This window comes from Mytilus galloprovincialis, chromosome 9 (assembly GCF_965363235.1).
Source record: "Mytilus galloprovincialis chromosome 9, xbMytGall1.hap1.1, whole genome shotgun sequence".
NCBI lineage: Eukaryota > Metazoa > Mollusca > Bivalvia > Mytilida > Mytilidae > Mytilus > Mytilus galloprovincialis.
Window position 1 is genome coordinate 65,958,176 of NC_134846.1, and position 21,664 is coordinate 65,979,839.

General features: G+C 31.6%; 1 protein-coding gene across 7 annotated transcripts in view; it reads left to right on the forward strand.

The window, feature by feature from the left end:
* LOC143045682 (sodium/calcium exchanger 3-like) overlaps positions 1-21,664 on the forward strand; it is a 58,041-nt gene that overhangs the window by 20,175 nt on the left and 16,202 nt on the right. For 6 of the 7 annotated variants that reach the window (XM_076218364.1, XM_076218361.1, XM_076218367.1 and 3 more), the window contains exons 2-3: positions 925-1,009; positions 13,480-14,154. In XM_076218364.1, coding sequence (XP_076074479.1) covers positions 13,497-14,154 — 658 coding nt within the window. In that variant the 5' untranslated portion in view covers positions 925-1,009; positions 13,480-13,496. Of the gene's footprint in view, positions 1-924; positions 1,010-5,140; positions 5,158-13,479; positions 14,155-21,664 lie in introns of those variants that run through there. The other variant, XM_076218365.1, reaches the window with a different exon arrangement.

Consider the following 21,664-nt stretch of genomic DNA (forward strand, 5'->3'; position numbering starts at 1 on the left):
TAATACATAGTCTTTATATTGTACACCTATGCATTTTGTTTTTGGAAAAGCATTAATTATGTATTTGCTAACCGACTCATCTATATTTTTCCGCTATCAATATTAGACGTCAGTCTTTTAAACAACTGTTTGAAAGCAAATAAATAATCAGAAACAATACACCAATCTTCAAATATTGATCTTTTATTTTGTTTTGATTAATGTCAAATAGTCAATTAAATATTTATACTTTTAAACCCGATGTTTTATTTCAGTATAATTTACCGCCGGTTTCAATCCTTGAGTTACTCGCATCGATAAACTGTTTTGTCTTTGTTTTGTTATGTTGCTAACTAGCAACATGCTTTTTATTTTTAATGTTTTGTCAACTATAGATTGCAAACATTTAAATGATGGTTTCGCATTCCAGAAGTAATTAATAATGTAGAATGATCAACAGTATATTTATTTGAATAACTCGTTAAACAGATAAAAAAAAAATAATAACAACAACACCAAATGGGAATGAACACAAGAACGTTAAGTGACCAAGGAAAATTCTATAAATCAATATAAAATTAAATATAAAAATGAATAAAGATTTATCTAGAAGCATGGAACAACAGCACCATCAATAAGCATTTTACATAAAGGTATTCATCCGTATCCAAAAATATCCGATCCAAGAAAATCTAAAATGTACGTGTTGAAGTCATCGATTACCAGTAATCATTGCCAATGAACACGGTAGTGCTATTTAACTATAATTGTTGGATTATCGGCACCATGCCTTTTGTTTATATATATATATAAAATGATTTTGCCTGGAACAGAACATTTATCAATTAGATTTGAATTATTTAGGATACTTTAAACCAGGTTATATTTGAATAATCAATGAACGAATTTAGGATTGATTCAACTAAATAAACATTTTCATTTCAGATGGGAAGTAAGATTTAATGCAGAATAATTCTAGAAGTTCAGTGCTGAGATTATTGTAAAATTATTCTATATCATTATTTTGCAGGTAAGTGGTAACTTAAATGTGATGTTTTGTTATTAAACGTTAGTAAGGGAATGCAATACTATAGATAATGCTCAGAATATTTATAAAACTGCTTAATTCTTTTGCGTTTGTTCATTTTTTGGGGGGTCTCACTTCACATATCATCATAGAAAATTAAAGACGAAACCACGTGCAGATTAAAAAAGATATTTGGTCAGTGTGTTTGTGACTATATGAAAAATGCCTAAGCCTTCCATTTGAAATTTGTTCCCCACATCAATAAGCTAATTTGCCACATTTGTTTTAAACCACGTCTGAAATGAAAGATTATTCAGAACAAACTACATTACTTAGTGGTAACACCAGACATTATTTGGACTTCATATTGGTGTTTCAAAAAGTACTAACCCAAAGAGGGGAGGACATATGAAAGTAGATAGCAACCATCACTGCCGAAAATTTGCGCTTACGAACATAAATTGAATAATCAATACATGTCGAGCATCTCTAAGATGACTGACGACTTATTTACGGTTTCATGTTTCGGTGGTGTGTTTTGCTATGGATTTTGAAACGTATTCCGAGAAAAAATGTCGTTCTGGTATTTCTTTCTCTCTAATTTTAAAACACTAACTACATTTCTAAGACTGGTCTCTCTAATTTTAAAACATTAACCAGATTTTTAAGATTAAATATACCAGAATTAAGTATAACTTACTTGCTGTGCTCCTTTTTACATCTGCTGCAAGCAGAACTGGGGCATATATACATGTATTGAGTTCGTAATACTTAAAGTTCTTTCTCCCTTTCAGTTCTCAATGAATTGTATACAGATATAAATTATAAAAGAGATTTGTATCACACATATCTTGATAAATTTTAAACCAGTGACTGAATCGGAAATTTTAATCGGGGTCATGCCCCTTGGAGGTATAATCGTGTAAAAATAAAGTTTTAAAAAACATATGCTCTCTCACCCATTCAGTTCTTGACATATTTTGATGGGAAAAGTATATGAACAATCGAATTAGAATAACAGTGCTGATTGCCATTTTGTAGGAGTTATGCTCCTTAGAAATATTGTTTTTACAAAAAGCATATAAGCGGTACCCCCATTGAAAGAAAATATAAGACAGGTTTATAGATGTAAAATAACAACATCTGTGGAATAAGTTGAAGGACGCCTCCGGGTGCGGGAATTTCTCGCTGCATTGAAGACCTGTTGGTGACCTTCTGCTGTTGTCTGTTCTATGGTCGGGTTGTTGTCTCTTTGACACATTCCCCATTTCTATTCTAAATTTTATGCTAAACTATTTCCGATGGATAACAGTTTTCAAGAACATCAAAAATATTCAATTATTTGAAAAAATGGCTTTTGAAATGGAACTTGTAAGTGGCCCAATGATAATAGTATGAAGATGGTCATTGAACTATTATATTTGTTTTTCTAAGAAGTTTGACTAAGGATTTTGTTCTAAAGACTTTTTCTTAGGACAAGTTCTAAATTATATCACAATCAATTTCTGTTAAAGGGTTAGACGATTGAAAAATCAGGAAATAAATAATCAACGATTGAAAGTTCGTGCATTGCATTATCTTCTTCTCCTTGCACGAAACAGCATTCTAGTTTTTATATCCCAGTATTGCGTTGCTATGATGTTTGATAATTAATTATTAAACAAAACCATTACCAATTAATGTAGAAAAATGTAAAAAAAGAGGCTCGTTTCCGTATAAATCAGATAATGCAATTGTTACGTAATTTTGATTAAATATCAATTTCATCAACTATTCCATTGGTGCATTTTCCAGAAATAAGTGTTGAGATCTCTCATATCCGTCTTCTAAGCGTCCGTGTTACACAATCAAATGACGTAATCTCCCCAACAATTATAAGATTTCTTGACAAAATTCCATGCTATGTAGTACATAAGCAAATTAATTTAGATTTGTTGGTAAAATGGAAATAAGGGCACTCATTTAATAGCACATCATCTGAAAACGCTGAACGAGTCCTGGAAACTGCTTTTTCAATAAGGCTTCCAAATTTACCACCATTAACAGGTTAGTTTTTGAAATTTAAAGAATACGTTCATGTCGTTAACTCTCTATATTTGAAACTTCAAATCGTAAGTATCAATTTGGAATTAAATATAGTATAAAGGCGGGAAAATAAATATTCTATTTTGAAGATTATATATAGGAAGTTTCAAATTCGTTTATGTTTCAGTCGATCTTAACCCGTTGGCCTATTTAACATTTTTAAGGGAGAACGCTGGATAGCTATCTTGACTTCCGGTGAAGTCGATTGGTGCATAAAGGTAACAACAGCTTATCTTGGACGATGTGTCATCCATCTTGAATTACAGATGATAACTTATTAAGTGTTTTTTTTATCTATATTTTCGATCACTTTTCGTTCAAGATAATGAAAAATTGAAATTTATACTTTAAACCCTCTCCATGTACACTCGAGATTTGCATCGATATATCATTTGTTGTAACTTATTGATAGGCATTTTTCCTGTCTGGCTAACATTAATTTAAAAGTAATTGATTTCTTCCATTTCAGCTAAATGCCAAAAGTGATGAAACGAAATTTGTAATTCTTGAATTGTTTTATGGCATCTTGTGATCATATTCTGTCAAAAGAAAAGGGTTCTTAAACATGAAACAACTTCTAGTATTCAAAGAATTTTGCAATATTAACTTTGGAACGAATAAAACACATTTATTACATCAGATTTACGTAATACAAATGCTTAAAGCAAACATTCAGCTTTGATTTTGAGTCCCAAGAATAGCGACATTGGAATCCTTGGAGATGGCGGTCAGTGAGTGCAATCTTGAACACGACCCATCCCTTTTCCAACGTATTACTAGGAGAAACATCCTTCAAAGATGTAGAATTAATTTCTGTGATTGAGAGGGTTTTTTAAGGATAAGGACCTACGATCCTCTTTACAATTTAAAACATTTTCAATGTCATTCGAATTTTACATTATTCAAGGGACGTATACACTCGCGTGCATATCTCTCATTCATTGTCCACGTTGCTACACTTTTGGTCTTTTTTATATCAGTTTTTCAAACTTTGTATTAAGTATTTGATTTTCAAATAATTTGACCTCTCGCATCACTGCGTTTATATTTATTTACGATTCTTTATCCGGTGTTGACTTTACCTTTTGACCCTTTTCGGTTATATCAGCTCTCCAAATTTTGTATCATGTATTCAATGTTCAAATAGCGTGGCCCGAATAGCAATCTGATTAAAAGTCGCATATACCGTAACTCGCTTATTCATGTCATGATCTCTTTGAAAAATCGAAATCTATATCTTCTTCACATTGGCAAGAGGTATAAGAGGAGGGTTGATAGCTCACATGTTTTATTAGCCCTTCTTATTTTGGTACCTTTTCCAAGTCAGAGTCTTGTATGTTTTTTAATATCAGTTTATAGATATGTTTTGGAGTTTAGTGTGACGTTCATTTTTATTGAACCTATGGAGCCAGCTGAAGCTCGCCTCCGGGTACGGGATTTTCTCGCTGTGTTGACGAAAATTGGTGGCCTTCGGCTGTTTTCTGCTCTTTGGCTGGATTGTTGTCTTTTTGACACATTCACCATTTTATTCTCAATCTTATTGAGTAAAATAGGTACCGTTAATATTATTACTACCACTGGATAGATACCTCTGCTGATCCACTGTGAGTCTCAGAGAGTATCATCAGTTCAATAGCTCAGTAACTTCTTAAAATAAGGAATATATCTGCATGCATAACACTGATCCCTGGTCTTGATTGGGCTAAATGAATTATGCTAATATGATGGACAATGGTTTATAAGCATAAATCTAAGAATACAAAATCATTTAACTTTTCTTTATATTATAATGCAATTTTGAAGTCGATCCAATTATTTAACCATAACTATCCTATCCGTCTTCAAAAATGAATAGAAATATCTATTTTCATTCAAGGTAGTACCTTTTATTTTTGCTGAACAATCTTTTGACGTCATTCGATTGATAAAAGTTATCCTATTAAGAAGTTAAGAAACTATAATCAGTAAAGAACAATGCATTGTTTGTATCGATAACGGACATACCAACTGATTTCTTCTTTATTATATTTGATCAACATAAGTGAGGACGTTCATGTTCAACAAAGGTAACAGCATTTTAAACGTTGATTTTTGTTAAGTTGCAATTAATGTTTTAATCTTTTTTAAGAAGATTAATGCAACACAATTTTATTTTCTTTTGTAAAGTAATTAGATTATTTTTCTATTTTAGTGACCCACTTATGATATTTCTAATGTTTAATTCATATTAATCTACAATTGATCTTCAATTTTGAAGACAACATTTTGTGATTGAAACTTCTATATAATCATTAATATTAAAAAAGGACAAAAATAATCAAATAAAAACAAATGAATTGTCTAAGATGTTTTATCTACCCAAATCATCAGAATATGTCCCGATACAAATAAACATACGATTCAAAATAATTGGAATTAAATAACGAATTCATGTCATGGATAAAAGAATTGATCAGAAAACAAAAGAGATTAGAGAGATACCAAAGGGACATTCTCATTGGTCGAAAAAGAACTGACAATGTCATGGCAAAAAAAACCCAACCAATCAAACAACAATATACACTACACAACATAGACAACTAAAGACTGAGCAATACAAACCGGGGGTTATCTCAGGTATTCTGGAAAAGTAAGCACATCCTGCTTCATATGTGGCACCACACACCCAGTGATGTTTTATTCGGTAGTTAACATTTGATGAAAAGGTAACGTGATCATGGTTACTAAAATTGGAAATAATTAACATTGTCACTATGTTTTTTCAACGAAACTTAATATTTCTATTTTAAATAATCACATTTACAGTTGTTTTTGCCATAGAAGTTTCAAGCTAGTAAAAGGTGAATGTTGTATACTCTACCCTTTGATATTTTTCAAGATATATCTACCAATTAGATTAAAACTGACAAAATTACACCCAAAGTTGAGTGAACTGATTGAAATATAATTCCATATATAGTCGACCGTATTTGATAAATCTGAAATCTATAGTGTTCCTTTATAATAAACGAACAATAGATTCTGAGATCAAGTAGAATAATAAGATTTCAAAGTAAAGTCATAAATCATGCTTCCACAAGATATTCAAAACTTTCTGGGAACAGTTAGTCATACTGAACTAGTTAACATTGAATAAAAAGAATATTTGTAACAGTTTTTACCAATGGTTTATATTGATTGAAAGTTGAAATACCTTTTGATCTCGGCTTTACCACAAAAACAAACAAAGTACCATTTATAGTTGAAACAAATTTAAATGTTTTAGAAATATAATGAATAATAAATAACTTTCAGGGTGTTCTATCTTTTATATAGAAATTAATATCCTATATGATATTTCAGTGAGCAATTATAAATCTATTTGACGTAGCTTAAAATCTTTGCAGAAAGTAAATATTCCATGATGATTTATTTGTATGAACATGGTAAATGTAATTAATACAGTTTTGTCTCTAAGGTGACAAGGAAAATATTTAAATGAAGAATTATTAACCAATTAGCCTGTTTGCTACCGGTCTCATGAGAATCCTATTTGAATTAGCTAGTTTTTATCTACAAGAATCATTACTGCATTCTCATTCTATGCTTTATCAGAAAATTTAATGGCTTTTTTCCCATTGAAGTATCTCCAACAAAATTAGACACAATCAGACACTATGCTTTATTGATATGATAATGGATGACATCGCATGTTTGGTTTTTGTCTGAATTTAAATTCATGCATCATGTTTACATAGTCCTTTGACTATAAAGATTTTTGTTGCTCTCTGTGTTTATTTTCTTAGATATTTCTGACTCACATTCTAAAGTTAGTTTTAATAAAATTAACGGTACCAATTTCCTTGCACCAGATGCGCATTTCGACTATACATGTCTCTTCAGTGATGCTCTTGAAATCCAAAGCTTATATAAAAAATGAAGAGCTATAATCCAAAAGGTCCAAAAAATATAGCAAAATCCGTGAAAGGAATCAGAGCTTTGCATGAGGGAGATACATTCCTTAATTTATAATATTTTCTATCATTTTGTAACAGCAAATTTTAATAACACAAAAAATCCGTATTTTCATGCCAGTACCGAGGTACTGGCTACTGGGCTGGTGATACCCTCGGGGACTAATAGTCCACCAGCAGAGGCATCGACCCAGTGGTAGTAATAAAATTTTATTTGATGGTTATCAAAAAGATGATGTTTACAGTCATATGTTGGCAACCTACCCATAGTTGAGGGGTGGTAGAAGGGGGTGTCATCCCAAGTTTTCAAAAAAAAAAAATTAAAAAAATTAGGCATTTTTTCCCGGATTTTGAAAATTGATCATTAATTCTGGTGTCCCGAAATATGTAAATTCCTAATTCTCGCGAAAATAAAGCCCCAATCCCGTATTATCTAATACATAAAGACCAAATCCCGACGTCCCGAACACGGTCCTTCCGCTTTTCTTTGTTGTCTGTGTCAGATTATGTCACAGGTAACGGTTTCTCTCCATGTTAATAAAAGATACTGTTATGCAAGGGAGTTTCAAATCAGATTGATAGAAGATGCTTTCGTTGATTCTAATGATTTTGGAAAACTTCAGCACAGTTGGAAGTTCTATGGCCCAATCTTAATTTTCCTATGCTCTGTATTGTGGAATGTTTTTCATTCTTTTTATTTCTTTTGTCTATTGTGTTTGTAATCAAATGATATATACCAGGCTCAAAAGTGTGTACGCCAGACGCGCAATTCGTCTACAAAAGACTAATTAGAGACGCGGAAATAAAAAAAAAATAAAAAATTAAAGGCTGTAAAGTACGAAGGTGAAGACTTTTGAGGAATCAAAATTCGCAAATGTTTTGGCAAATACAGCTTATGTTAACTATTGCAGGAATATAAGGAAGATCGACTGGGACTATATATAGTCCATTTCTATTTATTTTGGAGTTTGCTTTTGTAGTATTTCAGTGTTTTTGTTGTTCCATTAAATTGCTCTTATAGTTGATGTGTTCCCTCTATTTTAATTTCTTAACCGGTTTTGTTTAATGGAATTAGGTAGCAATAAACAGTTAGGAAAAATATTAAAATTTGCCCTTATAAATTTTACCATCCCCTTTTCATTGCTTTCTTTCAATATCAAGCTTACTGTTTGTGTCATATATGGGCATATGTATGTAATCAGAATCTTCCATAGATTTTATATCCAGTATATAAAATGGTAAAATATAATTTCTTTTGGGTGTATCCATGGCAACAATCTGAATTTATTTGTTATAAAATATTGCAAAAAGGGGGGGGGGGGGAAGATGTCACATAATTCCCCAAAATTTGGCTAAAAGTAGAATTTCAATCGCTTGAAGTAATACCTTTTCTGAAACTGTGTACATATATCATTCAGCAAATCCAATGAAAATCATATGTCTTTCGTCTCATTTTTTGTAAAATTGCGTCAAAAACTTCGTGTAAAAAAAGTGTTTGTAAACATTACATTAATTTCTGGACCAATGGCCGGTATAGCTATGAAAATACGGATTGTCAAACAGAAAACAGCTCATAAAACATGTAAAAAATAATCTTGGTACTCTTATAAACCATCCCCGAAGGCTAAATTAGCACTCAGCTGTCTAAAAATGAATTTTATTACACAATAAAGGCAACAGTAGTATACCGCTGTTCAAAACTCATAAATTTATGGACAAAAAACAAAATCGGGGTAACAAACTAAAACTGAGGGAAACGCATTAAATATTAGAGGAGAACAACGACACAACATTAAAATGTAACACACACAGCAACGGACTAAACATTAGACAAAATCCGACGAGAATAACCAATATAACATCAAAACCAAATACATGAATTTGGGATAGAAAAGTACCGTGACACGTCTTATAGTAATGTGAATTCACACTAAAATTCCTATTTGAAAAATCCACAGGGGCCAAAATGCGAAACTAAACTCCTAACTGTGTTATGACTATTGAACAGCGGTATACAAAATATTGCCATTACTAATAAAAACGTCAGAAATTTAGCTATTGCCATCATACAGTTGTTCGGTACAGTTGGATCTGCGTGACGTGTGATGCAGGCATTGTGTGTGATGATATCCGTGTGAACGCAACTGTGACATTTGAACTACCTTTAGTATATTACCTTTTACACAAATTTATGAACTCTAATTACTACCAATTGTTTTCTGTACTCTATTTGTATATTAACTCTTTACTCTGTTAAGTATATTAACCTTTTACATATATTGATGAACTCTAATTACTACCAATTGTTTTCTTTACTCTATATATATACATTTTGAACATTTGTTACATTTGGTTTATGTCCCATAAAGAGTTCAACTCTCCTATCTCTGCATTTATTCTATATATTCATTAATTTCAGACAATTGAATACACATAACCAATGGCTCGTACATTTTTTTAAAACAATTTACTCAATGCTAAATTCAATGTTTTTCACATCATTCAATTCAAAATTAAGATAATGACAAACAAGATTTTTTTTCTAATAGGGCGAAGGCTGCGTACCAATAAATAAGTTTATCTCAAGTCATGGTAAATTGAATGCCCAAACTTGTCAGTGATTGTTACTTTTTTGTCTTTGGCGCCTCACTGAATCTAATGTTGATTTCAGATCTCCAGTTGTTTCTTTAGAATTCATAATTCGTTACTTGTCTCTAGTGTATCTTTATGATGTTAGCATTTCAAAAACTCTAGGTTTCTTTCAACTTATGTTGAAGATGTCACTATACGAATTCAAGTTTATTCACCTATAAGTTGATTTTACCTCTATACAAGAGAAGCTATATAAACGTGTTTTATATTGTCATTTGATAGAAAACTTTATAGATGGTAAATCGATTCTATCGAAGTTTTCAATCGTATTGTGTTCTAATTTTACGAATCTTTTTGTTATAATGAAGGACTATAAGGCTGATGGAGAAGATAGTATGGTCACTTCTTTCAGCTCGATCGGTTACTGTTCAACACATAGTATACGACAAGTTCTCTGTAAAACGTCTTGCTTCTTAAACGCTTTGTTCTTTGAATTAATGCATTTAAGGAAAACTTGAAACTTGACACAACGGCCAATCTTCCAGTGCTCATTATATCTGCTCATTCATGTTTTGATTTAAACTACGATATCTTCCGAAAAGACAATTCTATTCAATCTGTTCCTTTAAAATATCTTTAAATGTTGCCTGTCTTATTAATGTTATCACACATTTTCCATTCATGTATATGTATTATGCAAGTGACGTAACATATGTAAAAAAAAGTGTGACAAAAATACTGAACCCTCAGGCAAATTAAAAACGTGATGACAAAATCAAACTCTATCAATCAAATGAACATTTGAAAACAAGTGCCGAATTCATGACTTGGACAGTTATTTCCAAACAAAATTGTGGTTAAATCCTGTTTTTTTTTTTTTAACTAGCTGAACCTTCCACTTGTATGTGAGTTGTTCATTGTTCCATTAAATAAACAAAATTGGGTTAGCAACACAAACAAACATAATAGGTTAATTTGACAAAATTAAGATCCAGCAGACAAAACTGTTTAAACATACACTACAGACAGACAACACAAAAATGGGTAAATGCTGGTATGAAACAATGGACATGGTGCTTTAATATTTAAACTATACTGATCCAACGCGTAACGATACGAGTAATAAGGACGTAAAACGACTTTTCTAACCTTTTTCTTAAAATACATTGAACTTAGTCAATTCTAATATGATTTTCGGATCTGCAAATGTACAGAACAAACAATAACTAAGTTCTATGCCATGAAAACATCTAGTACAAATAATCCTTGGTTTTTGATTAATCAAATACATTTTCTCATATTTTCCATTGATAAATTGAGAAATTATTGAGAAATTGACTAAGGGTCCACTGTTCCACTTGGTCATAAATTTGCTTAGATATTAAGTTAGTAAGACATCTTTGGCCTTCAAAGTTTTGGGATTGAAAATTCCTGATGAAGTGCAATCACCAAAAGCACTTCAAATGCATCAAACTCATGACGTGATGTTCTCAATTTGCTTGCATGCACCCCACCTGACCAACTATCAATTCTTGACCATTTTTATCAAAAGATTATTTAATTTAGATCGTTTTTAGTACGAATATTTACCTTATCTCAGAGCTTACAGTTTAAACTTCTCACATTCTAATCATATACTTTTTACATTTTTTTTTAATATACATAAATCTTCCAGGCCAAAAAGAGCCATTAGCGGACCTCATTTTAGAAACATTATTTAAATATGCATTACTTTGACTTTTGATTTTCCATGTTGAACATAATTTCGCATCATTTCATGTTCTGCCTAGTTAAAATTGGGACACAGGACATTTGAGCGAAAAAATTAAAACTACTAGGGGACATTTGAGCGTCAACATTAGAGCCCATTTAAGCGCCGGATTTATCCGCTCATCTGTATTTTCGATAGCCCATTTTAGCGAAAATTTACCTTTTCCTCGATACTATTATAAAATTACAAACAACAACATATATTAATACGAAGTAAAGAGGAATGTGCACCACAATCGAGAAAAGATAAAGAGAAAGAGCAGTTCCTAATGCAATTCTAACAGTATTGTACAGGGGTATATCTAGAGTCCACTACGTACGTTCTCTAGGTTATAAATTCCAGACTAGAACAGACTTTTAACATTTGATTTAACATTGTAGACTTTTAGTGTTTTATTTTAATTGAAAAGTTTTATATTGTTTTACGTTGTGCTGCTTGAGTCTGTTAGTGCTGTATTTTAATGGACATATTTTATTTGTTTTATATTGTGCTGTCTTGAGTCTATAACACATTTTTTAATTTATTATATATAATTTAGTCACTTTTTAGTGAATAAATTATATATAATAAAAAATATTTCGCTAAAATGGGCTTTGACAATTTTAGTTTTCGCTAAAATGGGTTAAAATTCTGGCGCTCAAATGGGTTCTACTTTGGCGCTCAAACGTCATCTTTTTTCGCTAAAATGTCCTATCAATGCGCTGAAATGTCCTCCGCCTTAAAATTGCATGTAAATTATTCTATTTCTATATATCATTTTATACGTTCATTATCGACCATTCTTTGTTATGTAAGACAATTAAGAAAACATATGAATAACATATTAGATATTGAGAAGTTTCATTTGTATTATTTAAAAGTGTATTAAAAGTCAAAATAACAACGGTAAATAATATATTATGATTATAATTATAATCATATTATAATACGAATAAGATCGTTTGACTATGTAGACCGAAAAGCAATAATGCATGATGAACTATTGGTTTAAAATTTTATTCGCTTGAAATATAAAGACGTCACTATATTAAATCATTTGTAATGCAAAGTACTTATATGTAGGAGTCCATTATAAGTATTATGAGTTTATATAGTTGATCTTTATTAAGACAAGGGAGCGTGGTATGATTGCCGAAAGCAAAAATATCGAGAAGAGACCAAAAGACGAAAATGACAGCTAACGTTATCTCTAGATTTAACGGCGAACCAACTGCCTGGAATGTTGAATTGTGTTCTATCAAATCATAGAAAAACATCTTGTTCTCATGCTAAATCATATGAAGTTTTCGGTTTTCTAGTCTTAAAAAGAATATTATACAGAAAATCGAACTATTAAATGGAAAATCAAAGGCATCCAAATATGATCAGCTGACAGAAACCGCTAGTACAAAATGTGATTTCAAAACAATGAATTTGGAGTCAATGAATTGATGTTCAATCCAAGCATGCTTGATTACAGCGCTGTTAATGACTAAATCATGACTCACATCGTTATATTTTTCGTTTGATTTGTTTGAGCCTATTATAGATGGCTATACCATACGGTAAATACAGACAACAGTAGTATATCTCTGTTCAGAAGTCATAAGTCGATTGAGAGAAAACAAATTCGGACAAAATAAAATCGACGAAATCCCATCAACTATAAGAAGAATTAAACGATAGAACAGAGCATTGAAGTGCAACAAAAACAAACGACAATGTTACATACATAAAAACGAACTGTCAGTTAACAACTGCCATATTTCTTACTTAGCACAGGACATTTAAGAACAATGGTGGGTTGAACCTGTTTTTTTTTTGGCTATCCGAACCTCCGCGTTTTATGGCAATGTTTAATTTTCTAATCGGCGAAGATTGTACGGTGCTTATTCATTTTCTTATATTTACGTCGTTTGAACTCTTATATTGCATTCTTACCACATCTTTTATTTTTAATGTTGGTGCAATAAGATTACTTTTCGAGTCAAGTTAGAATAGAAACACCGTTAATTCGATGACAGAACTGTGTAAAACAAACTGTCAAATAGCTTTTCGATACTATTTACTTATTTTTTATTTTTATTTTTTAGATTGAAACGATGACAAAATGAGTGATTGTTCGGGACTTGTACTGCCAATTTTCAACGAATCAACATGGCACGTTGGATTAAGAGCCACGTTATATCTCATTGCAATGATTTGGTGTTTTCTAGGAATAGCTATTGTAGCAGACACTTTCATGTGTGCTATAGAGAAAATAACGAGCAAAACTAAAGTTGTAAAAATAGCTGATTCTGACGTGAAAGAAGGCATAAGGGATGTAGAAGTGAAGGTTTGGAATGACACTGTAGCTAATCTTAGTTTACTTGCTTTTGGAACAAGTGCACCAGAAATATTACTGAATGTAATAGAAATATGTGGAAATTCATTTAAGCCTGGCAAGCTTGGACCTGGCACTATTGTTGGATCAGCTGCGTTTAATTTATTAGTTATAACTGCAATTTGTATAGTTAGTATACCAAAAGACGAAATTCGTAGAATCAATGTAATACCGGTTTATGTAGTAACGTCTGTTTTCAATCTCTTTGCATACGTATGGTTAGCCCTAGTGCTAATGGTAATAACACCTAATGTTGTAGACCTGTGGGAATCCATTGTAACGTTCTTGCTTTTTCCCGCGTTAATAATAGTGTCGTATGCTGTTGATAAAGGATGCTGTTGCACGAAGAACAATAAAACATCGTCTGAAGTCGAAATTGGAATTGGTATGTAACTTTTTAATAATCCTAGAATAGAGAAAAAAATGCCCCCTTTTGCTGTATAAAAACAGTCCAGTGACATACATTACATGTAACTATTTTTCAACAAATGATCTTTTTTGCACAAACAACACGTAGTGTGCACTATTATTTCATTTGTGAATAGTATCATAAGTTCCAATGCAACAACTACTCAAACTGATTTTAAGTGTTCGATGAACTTGTTTCTTTTGTATATGATAATATGAAATTGAAATTAAGGTGCATTAAATATTCATATTGTATCAATTTAAACGTTGTATATTTAATCAACGTTTTCCTCAAGAGAGAAAACCATTAGTTTTATTAGAATAGTCGATAAACTATTAATATCATTTATTAGGTCTGCAAGACAATATATTGTATTGTGTTACAAAGTTATAAACAAGTGAAACTATTACTTACATAAGTGTTCTAGTGACCTATTACGATATTCATGGGGTCAGAAGCTCGAATCCCCATATGGAATTAGTTGACCCCATATATATCGTATCACGTCACTAGAACACTATTTAACGAATTTATCTTACCGACTATCTTAACATGTGGTATTTAGACTAGTGGTCGTGTAAAGTGATCAAGTTTTCAAAACATTACAATTTACTATTAAGAACCTACTCCTATTGGTCTAAACAATACCTACAATAACAACTTGTTATCTTTAAATGTCCTTTAATAGTTATCAAAGGTACCAGGATTATTATTCAATACGCCAGACGCGCGAGACTCATCAGTGACGCTCAGATCAAAATAGTTATAAAGCCAAACAAGGACAAAGTTGAAGAGCATTGAGGACCCAAAATTCCAAAAAGTTGTGCCAAATACAGCTAGGGTAATCTATTCCTCGGATAAGAAAATCCTTAGTTAAATGTGTTTTATGAATTCATTTTAATCGTTCATCAGTCATTTCTTCGTCTGTTGAAACCTCTAAGATATTTTCTCAACACCAATTATATTCCTAGAAATTAATAGGAGGTAAGATAAATTTATCGAAAAACTAAGGATTTTCTTATCCCAGGAATAAATTACCTTAGCCGTATTTAGCACAATTGTTTGCAATTTTGGATCCGCAATGCTCTTCAACTTTGTACTTGTTTGGCTTTATAAATATTTTGATATGAGCGTCACTGACGAGTTCTATGGAGACGAAGCGCGCGTCTGGCGTACTAAATTATAAACCTGTTTATACTGTACAGTTTTATTGATAAGAATTGAAAATCATATACGCATCTCCACCTTTTGAAGGTTTGATAGAATGTTTCTCCAGAGTGATAGCGTAAAAATTAATTCGTTGAAATTCGTCAAAAGGTAATATAAAAACACAACTTCTTTGCATATGTGAAACCTTTATTAGACATATAAAACCATTTTATTCATGATATAACATGATAACAAAGATATCTCTTTTATGAATTTCCACTTCAAAAGGGCACATTTTCAAATTAGAAATAATGAAAGTATATTGTCTTGTTAGGGCCACCTTTTAATTAACTTTCTCAACACACTTTAGCATATTTTACAATTTGATATTTCTAACTCAAAAGCAGTTTCGGATGTAAAATCTGATTTTATATGCAAATAATCCATCATTTTATTTCAGTACTACAATTGGCATTGTAAAGGCGTCTTAACAGCCTTTTTATGTTTAGTTGGCACAGGATACTAGACTCAACAAAATCAATATGATCTGCAACATTAAATTTTTTCTGGGATTTATATTGTTACCGAACCAATTGTTTGCTAAAAGTAAAAGCACTTATAAGAGGTTCATTATGGGTAACATAAATATAGTTGATTACAAAATAATGAAATTGAATCTAACAAGACTAAAACCTCGTCGAATAAATTTCTATGAGAGAAAATACATTTTATAACAATAAATAGGTGTTAAGAAATGCTCTTTATTGAGGAAATAAGTGTTCAGCAATATTTATCTGATTAAAAACCCCAATGATATATTATCGGTATTATACAAGATCGATTCTGATAACGAGGCTTTGATATTGATGGTTTCATGTGAGGTATTATTTGTAAATCTATTTCAACGTGACAACCTGCAATGTTTGTTTGTTTTTGTCAATTGTCTACGATATAAAAAGGTGACAAGTAGCAAGATAGACGAGCTCTTTTGCACTGATTTCTTAGAAGTGTAAATGAAACGTGTCGTCACATTAAGGATAACGGAAATTCCATTATGATCACAATCCTCAAGACTCTTGAGGGTCATAAAATATTGATGAGCGCGAAAGTCTTAAATACTCGATCAATGACGTTGCACACCATAATGTAACGAGGTAGCGTAATGGTAATGTTCCTTTTTAAGTGAAAAGATAAAAAGGATAGGGCAACAAGGACACATTATACAACAAATAACATTATCATCGAAACAATTGCTTAATGTAAGAAAGCAAATGCATGAACACACCATAAAACAATGACTAAATGCATCACAAAATATTGATTTAAAAGAAATTGAACTGCAACACCTTCGGATCACTTTAGATCACTTCCGTTTTTGTTGGAATTTCGCGTTGTTAATTCTTTAGTTTTCAATGGGTTGTTTTCTAGACCTATTCGTCTTTTCGTCATTTTTGCTATGACGTTCTAAGCTTTTCTTCGACGTGTGAGCTATGAATGGACCTCTTTTATTTAAGGAACTGACGTATAAACTCATCATAGATAACAGGATTAAACTTTGTATTAACGCCAGACGCGCGATTCGTTTACAAGACTCATCAGTGACGCTTGAATCCCAAAAAGACAAAAAGGCAAAATAAAGTACGAAGTTGAAGAACATTGAGGATCAAAATTCCTTAAAGTTTTGCAAAATACTTCAGTTATTGATTCCCTTGTATATGTTGGTTACTTAGTTAGTTTTTACATTACTGTTTTGTCTCATTGGTTGTTATAACGCTTCAAAATGTGTTTAATGTTTTAATCCTAAATACCATGTTTTCTCTCGAGCAGAATCGAAAAGAAGTTGTTTGTCGAAATGCGCATTTTGAAATAAAGTAATACTTTTTTTCTGTCAGGAAATAGTTTGCCCCCTAAAAAGCTATAAATTAAATAAAAAAACAACCTTAGATTAAAAAAACAAAAACAAAAACAAAATAAAAGAACTTAAAGTAGGCATATCAGGTCAAACTTTTGTAAGTTATATGTATGAAAACATATGATCTAGCTTAATTATTCAAACAAAATCGGGCGTGTTTTTCAATAAACTATCGGCATTACCATGGGAAACAATTGTGCCCCTCTTCTTGCCGACTTGTTCCTTGAAATGACATAAGAAAACGCCTATACTAAGCCAGGAATAGGACACAGTTGTTTTTCCATTCATTTGATGTGTTTTGTGTGCCTATGAAACAACTCTCAATTCAAGCCACAATTTATAAAAGAAAACCATTACTTTTTGATTTTGAAATTTGTAAAGGGATATCTGTTTTGAATTTTCCTTGAAGTTCTGTATTTTTGTTATTTCACATTTTTCCTCATAAAACAAAATGATGTTTTTAATGAGACAATTTCTGCCTTGCTCAGTTTAACAAAACAGTTGACCGAAAAGTCACCTTTGGAGTATAAGAAATATGGTCCTAACTAAATTTAAAAAAAGAATCATTCTGTTTCTTGGTCTGTATCTCAATTGCTACTTTAAGTACATGAGTTTTTTTTTGTGTTCGGACGCAGTGGCCTTATAAATATTTTGATATGAGCGTCACTGATGAGTCTTATGTAGACGAAACGCGCGTCTGGCGTACTAAATTATAATCCTGGTACCTTTGATAACTAATTATAATGAAGACACATCATACTTAGGAAAGATTATCTAGGAATCACTTTATTTATTGGTACGTAGTTAGTGACGTTTTCATTTCATTTGTTTTACGTTCTTAATTAGATAATTGGAGATCAGAATTTTTTCTTATGTTGACAAAGAAGGTTTTACAGTGAATCAGGAAGTAAAGATCTGTTGTGAGTTAACTTTGTTTTGTATTATCCTATATCTTTTTGATGAGATATATAAAAAGAGTCAAACGCCGAAATATCATTGAACTACGTAGAGTACATAGTCTATGCAAGGAATAGATATGAACGAGATAGATAGATCAGTTCTTCTATCAAAATGTCGAAGCTTTCAATAAGGCTTTTTCTAAATAAAATGACAGATATATTAGAAATTGATAAATATAATTATCTTGTTGATCATTCATTTATAAATTTGAAAGTAGCACAATGGGAACACTTATGATGGATCCCCAAAATATGATTTATAGAAAATAATTTGCGGTTGGATCCTGTTTTATTTAGTCTGAAAAAAAGATGAGTTTGATTACACTTTTTTTTACTATACTTGAAATAATATCTACATAAACATGTCGACCATTCTCTAGAAATCGAGAGATCGGAGATTGGCAAAACACTTTATTTTTATACATCTAAATATGCGTTGTGGTATTCAAATAAAACTGTTATATATGAGTAGTAAATTCAATTCAACGAACTTTGTTAATGTCTTCACGGTCTTATGTTTATGTTTTGTCATTAACTGTAATGACATGGAATGTGTGGTAGAATGGAATATTGGTTTTAGATTGTTTCAATATAATGAACAAAAATAAACAACACTCTTGTATTTTTAATGATACATTTTCAGTTAAGGTTCCACTAAAGTCCAAATACAGGACACTACAGGAATATATGAACTTTGTCTGTATTTTTCAATCTATAATGAATAAAGTCCTACACTATGCGAACATATGTATGAGTAGCCGTTCGTGTCATTGGCGGTATGAACATACCGTATGAAATTTTCAACTCGTTGGTTTTGACTTTCAACGCGTTGTTTTTATCTTTCAACGCGTTGGTTTTTATTATCAACGCGTTGGTTTTCATTTCAACGCGTTGGCTTTACTTTCAACGCGTTGGTTTTCACTTTCAACGCGTTAGTTCGTACTTCATACGGTATGAAAAACCAACGCGTTGGTTTTCAATTCCATACCGTAAGTTTTCTACTTCTGTCTACCAATCAACATCCTTGTAACAAAGTACAATCTTGTCAATCGTTCGGACGGACTCGAGATTGTTGTTATGTTTGGTGAGGTAATATATATTATCCGTTGTTGAAGATAATTACTGACTTGCAACATTACTACACGTAGGGGAGACCGGGAGCGATATTTTGATTGATTCGAGGAAGTGGTGAATTATTGCAGCCGCATTATCACTTCAGATACAATGGACGATGATACATCAGAAAATGTTCGAGGAATGTACACATGTTTGATATATGTTTAGGGTAAATAAAAACTTCATGATAGTTTTGATAGTCTGAGTTCTCGTCAGAGCTTACATTCAAACAGTACCCACTACAAAGAAAATTATTTAGTTGGAAAACTCCTCAAAAAATTATAATTTTCCATATAAGCAATAACAAATGTTTTGTAGAAACATTTATTTTGGTTTTTTCATAACCTACAGTTCACAATATTAGTTATTGGTATATGAAACCTGGGAATTAAGGAAGAAAATTTATTTGGCCTCACATTGTCATTCAATTTTTTCCATAGTTTACATGTTATGTGTTGCTATTTATTTTCAAACAATTGCATTAAACTATCAAAGTTGCATACTCGTCCATGCAAGTTCGTCCATTTGGGATATTTTGTTTTTTGTCCATGGATTTATGAGTTTTGAACAGCGGTATACTACTGTTGCCTTTATTAGTCATGTAGCAGCAGTTTATTCGCTCTTTGAGACTATGCACATCAGTTTGGTACAGATCAAGCTTCTTGTACATCCAGAAGTGTGAATGGAACGTAGGGAGTAAGAAAAAGAAACACCCCAAAAAGTGACTGACTCTACATGCATTGGGGAAAAGAAAAAGAAAGTGGACAAATTTATTGAATTTGACCCACGTCCTCCTTCACTGAAAACTGATGACAGCTCATCGAAAAAAAAATGTTTTCCTTTACAATTTACAATATCATTACTGTGGAAAAACTATGTGGTTCACTCTCCTTACTTACAATTATGAAAACTATGCAATGAATATCGACACAACATTGTATCTGGAGACAAAACGAACAGAGTTGTTGCATAACGTATCTGTATATGGTATTGATGTACCATATGAAATAGTTGAAAATCAAAGAAGTATTGAATGGTTCCACCAGAGAGCAATGAGGATAACAGCATCAAATGCAAAGTCTGTGTCCACACTAAAGAAAGAATCTTCAGTGTTTAATAAACAGAAGAAAACAATGTATAAAAATGATCTGATGAAAACAAGAGCTATCTATGACTTCGAGCATGAGAATGATGCTTTAAAAGATTACGCATCAATGAAGCATAAAACAATCTCTTTTGCTAGAAGTTGCACAATGTGGTTTATGGGTTTAATCCGAAAAACCCAAAGCTTGCTTGTAGTCCAGATGGATAAGTGAGGAATGTTTCTGATAATGGAGAAGATGATTTTGGTTTGGTGGAATTAAAATGTCTACTTATGCTTTCAAAGTGATCCGTAAAAGACTTTGAGAAATGTTTATCATAATCTCAAGTAACAAATGTTTGCCTTGAACGCTTACCCAGTGGCCAAATAAGATTAAAAAGAAATCATGAATACTATTTTCAATTCAGATGCGATTAGGAACAATGGGACTGCAGTGTTGTGATCTTTTTGTTTGGTCTGAATCATTTCTTATTGCCATTATTATATGCGTGACAAAAACCTTCGTAGTTTCTTTCTCATTTTCTGTTTATCTGATACAAATTATAAGATTATAGATACATATATTTATTGCACAAGTGGCTTCTGAAATTAACAAGACAACCAAGTACAAAAATCATTTGGAAAACACTGGCTGGAGCGATAATGGTACAATTCGTTTGCAGGATTCTGTATTTTTTCATTCTTTCGATTGTCCGCTCAACATGAATACTGTGTTTTGTAATGTCATTGGTGCTTGCTTCTTCTTGTGGTGTAAATTTAAATAAAGTTAATAAAACAAAAAACAAAATACTACAATAAAGAATACAATTCATCAAAAAAAAAAAACCAAACACATTAAAAGTAAATTTATTTAATTGTTTTTTTTTCATAAATCACATGACTAATTTGATGCATTTTGACTATATTATTTTATATACTTAATGATCAGAAAAAATAATAAACAAATTCTAGAATATATTTATATACATCAGTTGGAAAAGTGGTAGCAGGAATGGATCAGGGTCAGCATCTATATGACCTTTTCCACCAACAAAATGTTTATTGCATATGTATACATCCTTTTTTACTCTGACAGTAAAGTCGTCTTCTACATGCATGTATCCACATGTGTTTTTTCTCTGTCCCTCCATGGCTTTGGAAATCGTATAAATTCCACACCCTCTATGTAATTTTTGTGTGTATAACGTGAATCACTATTACAAGTACCATAACAGCAATGTTTTGTTGCACCTTTCTTCACCAAATCAT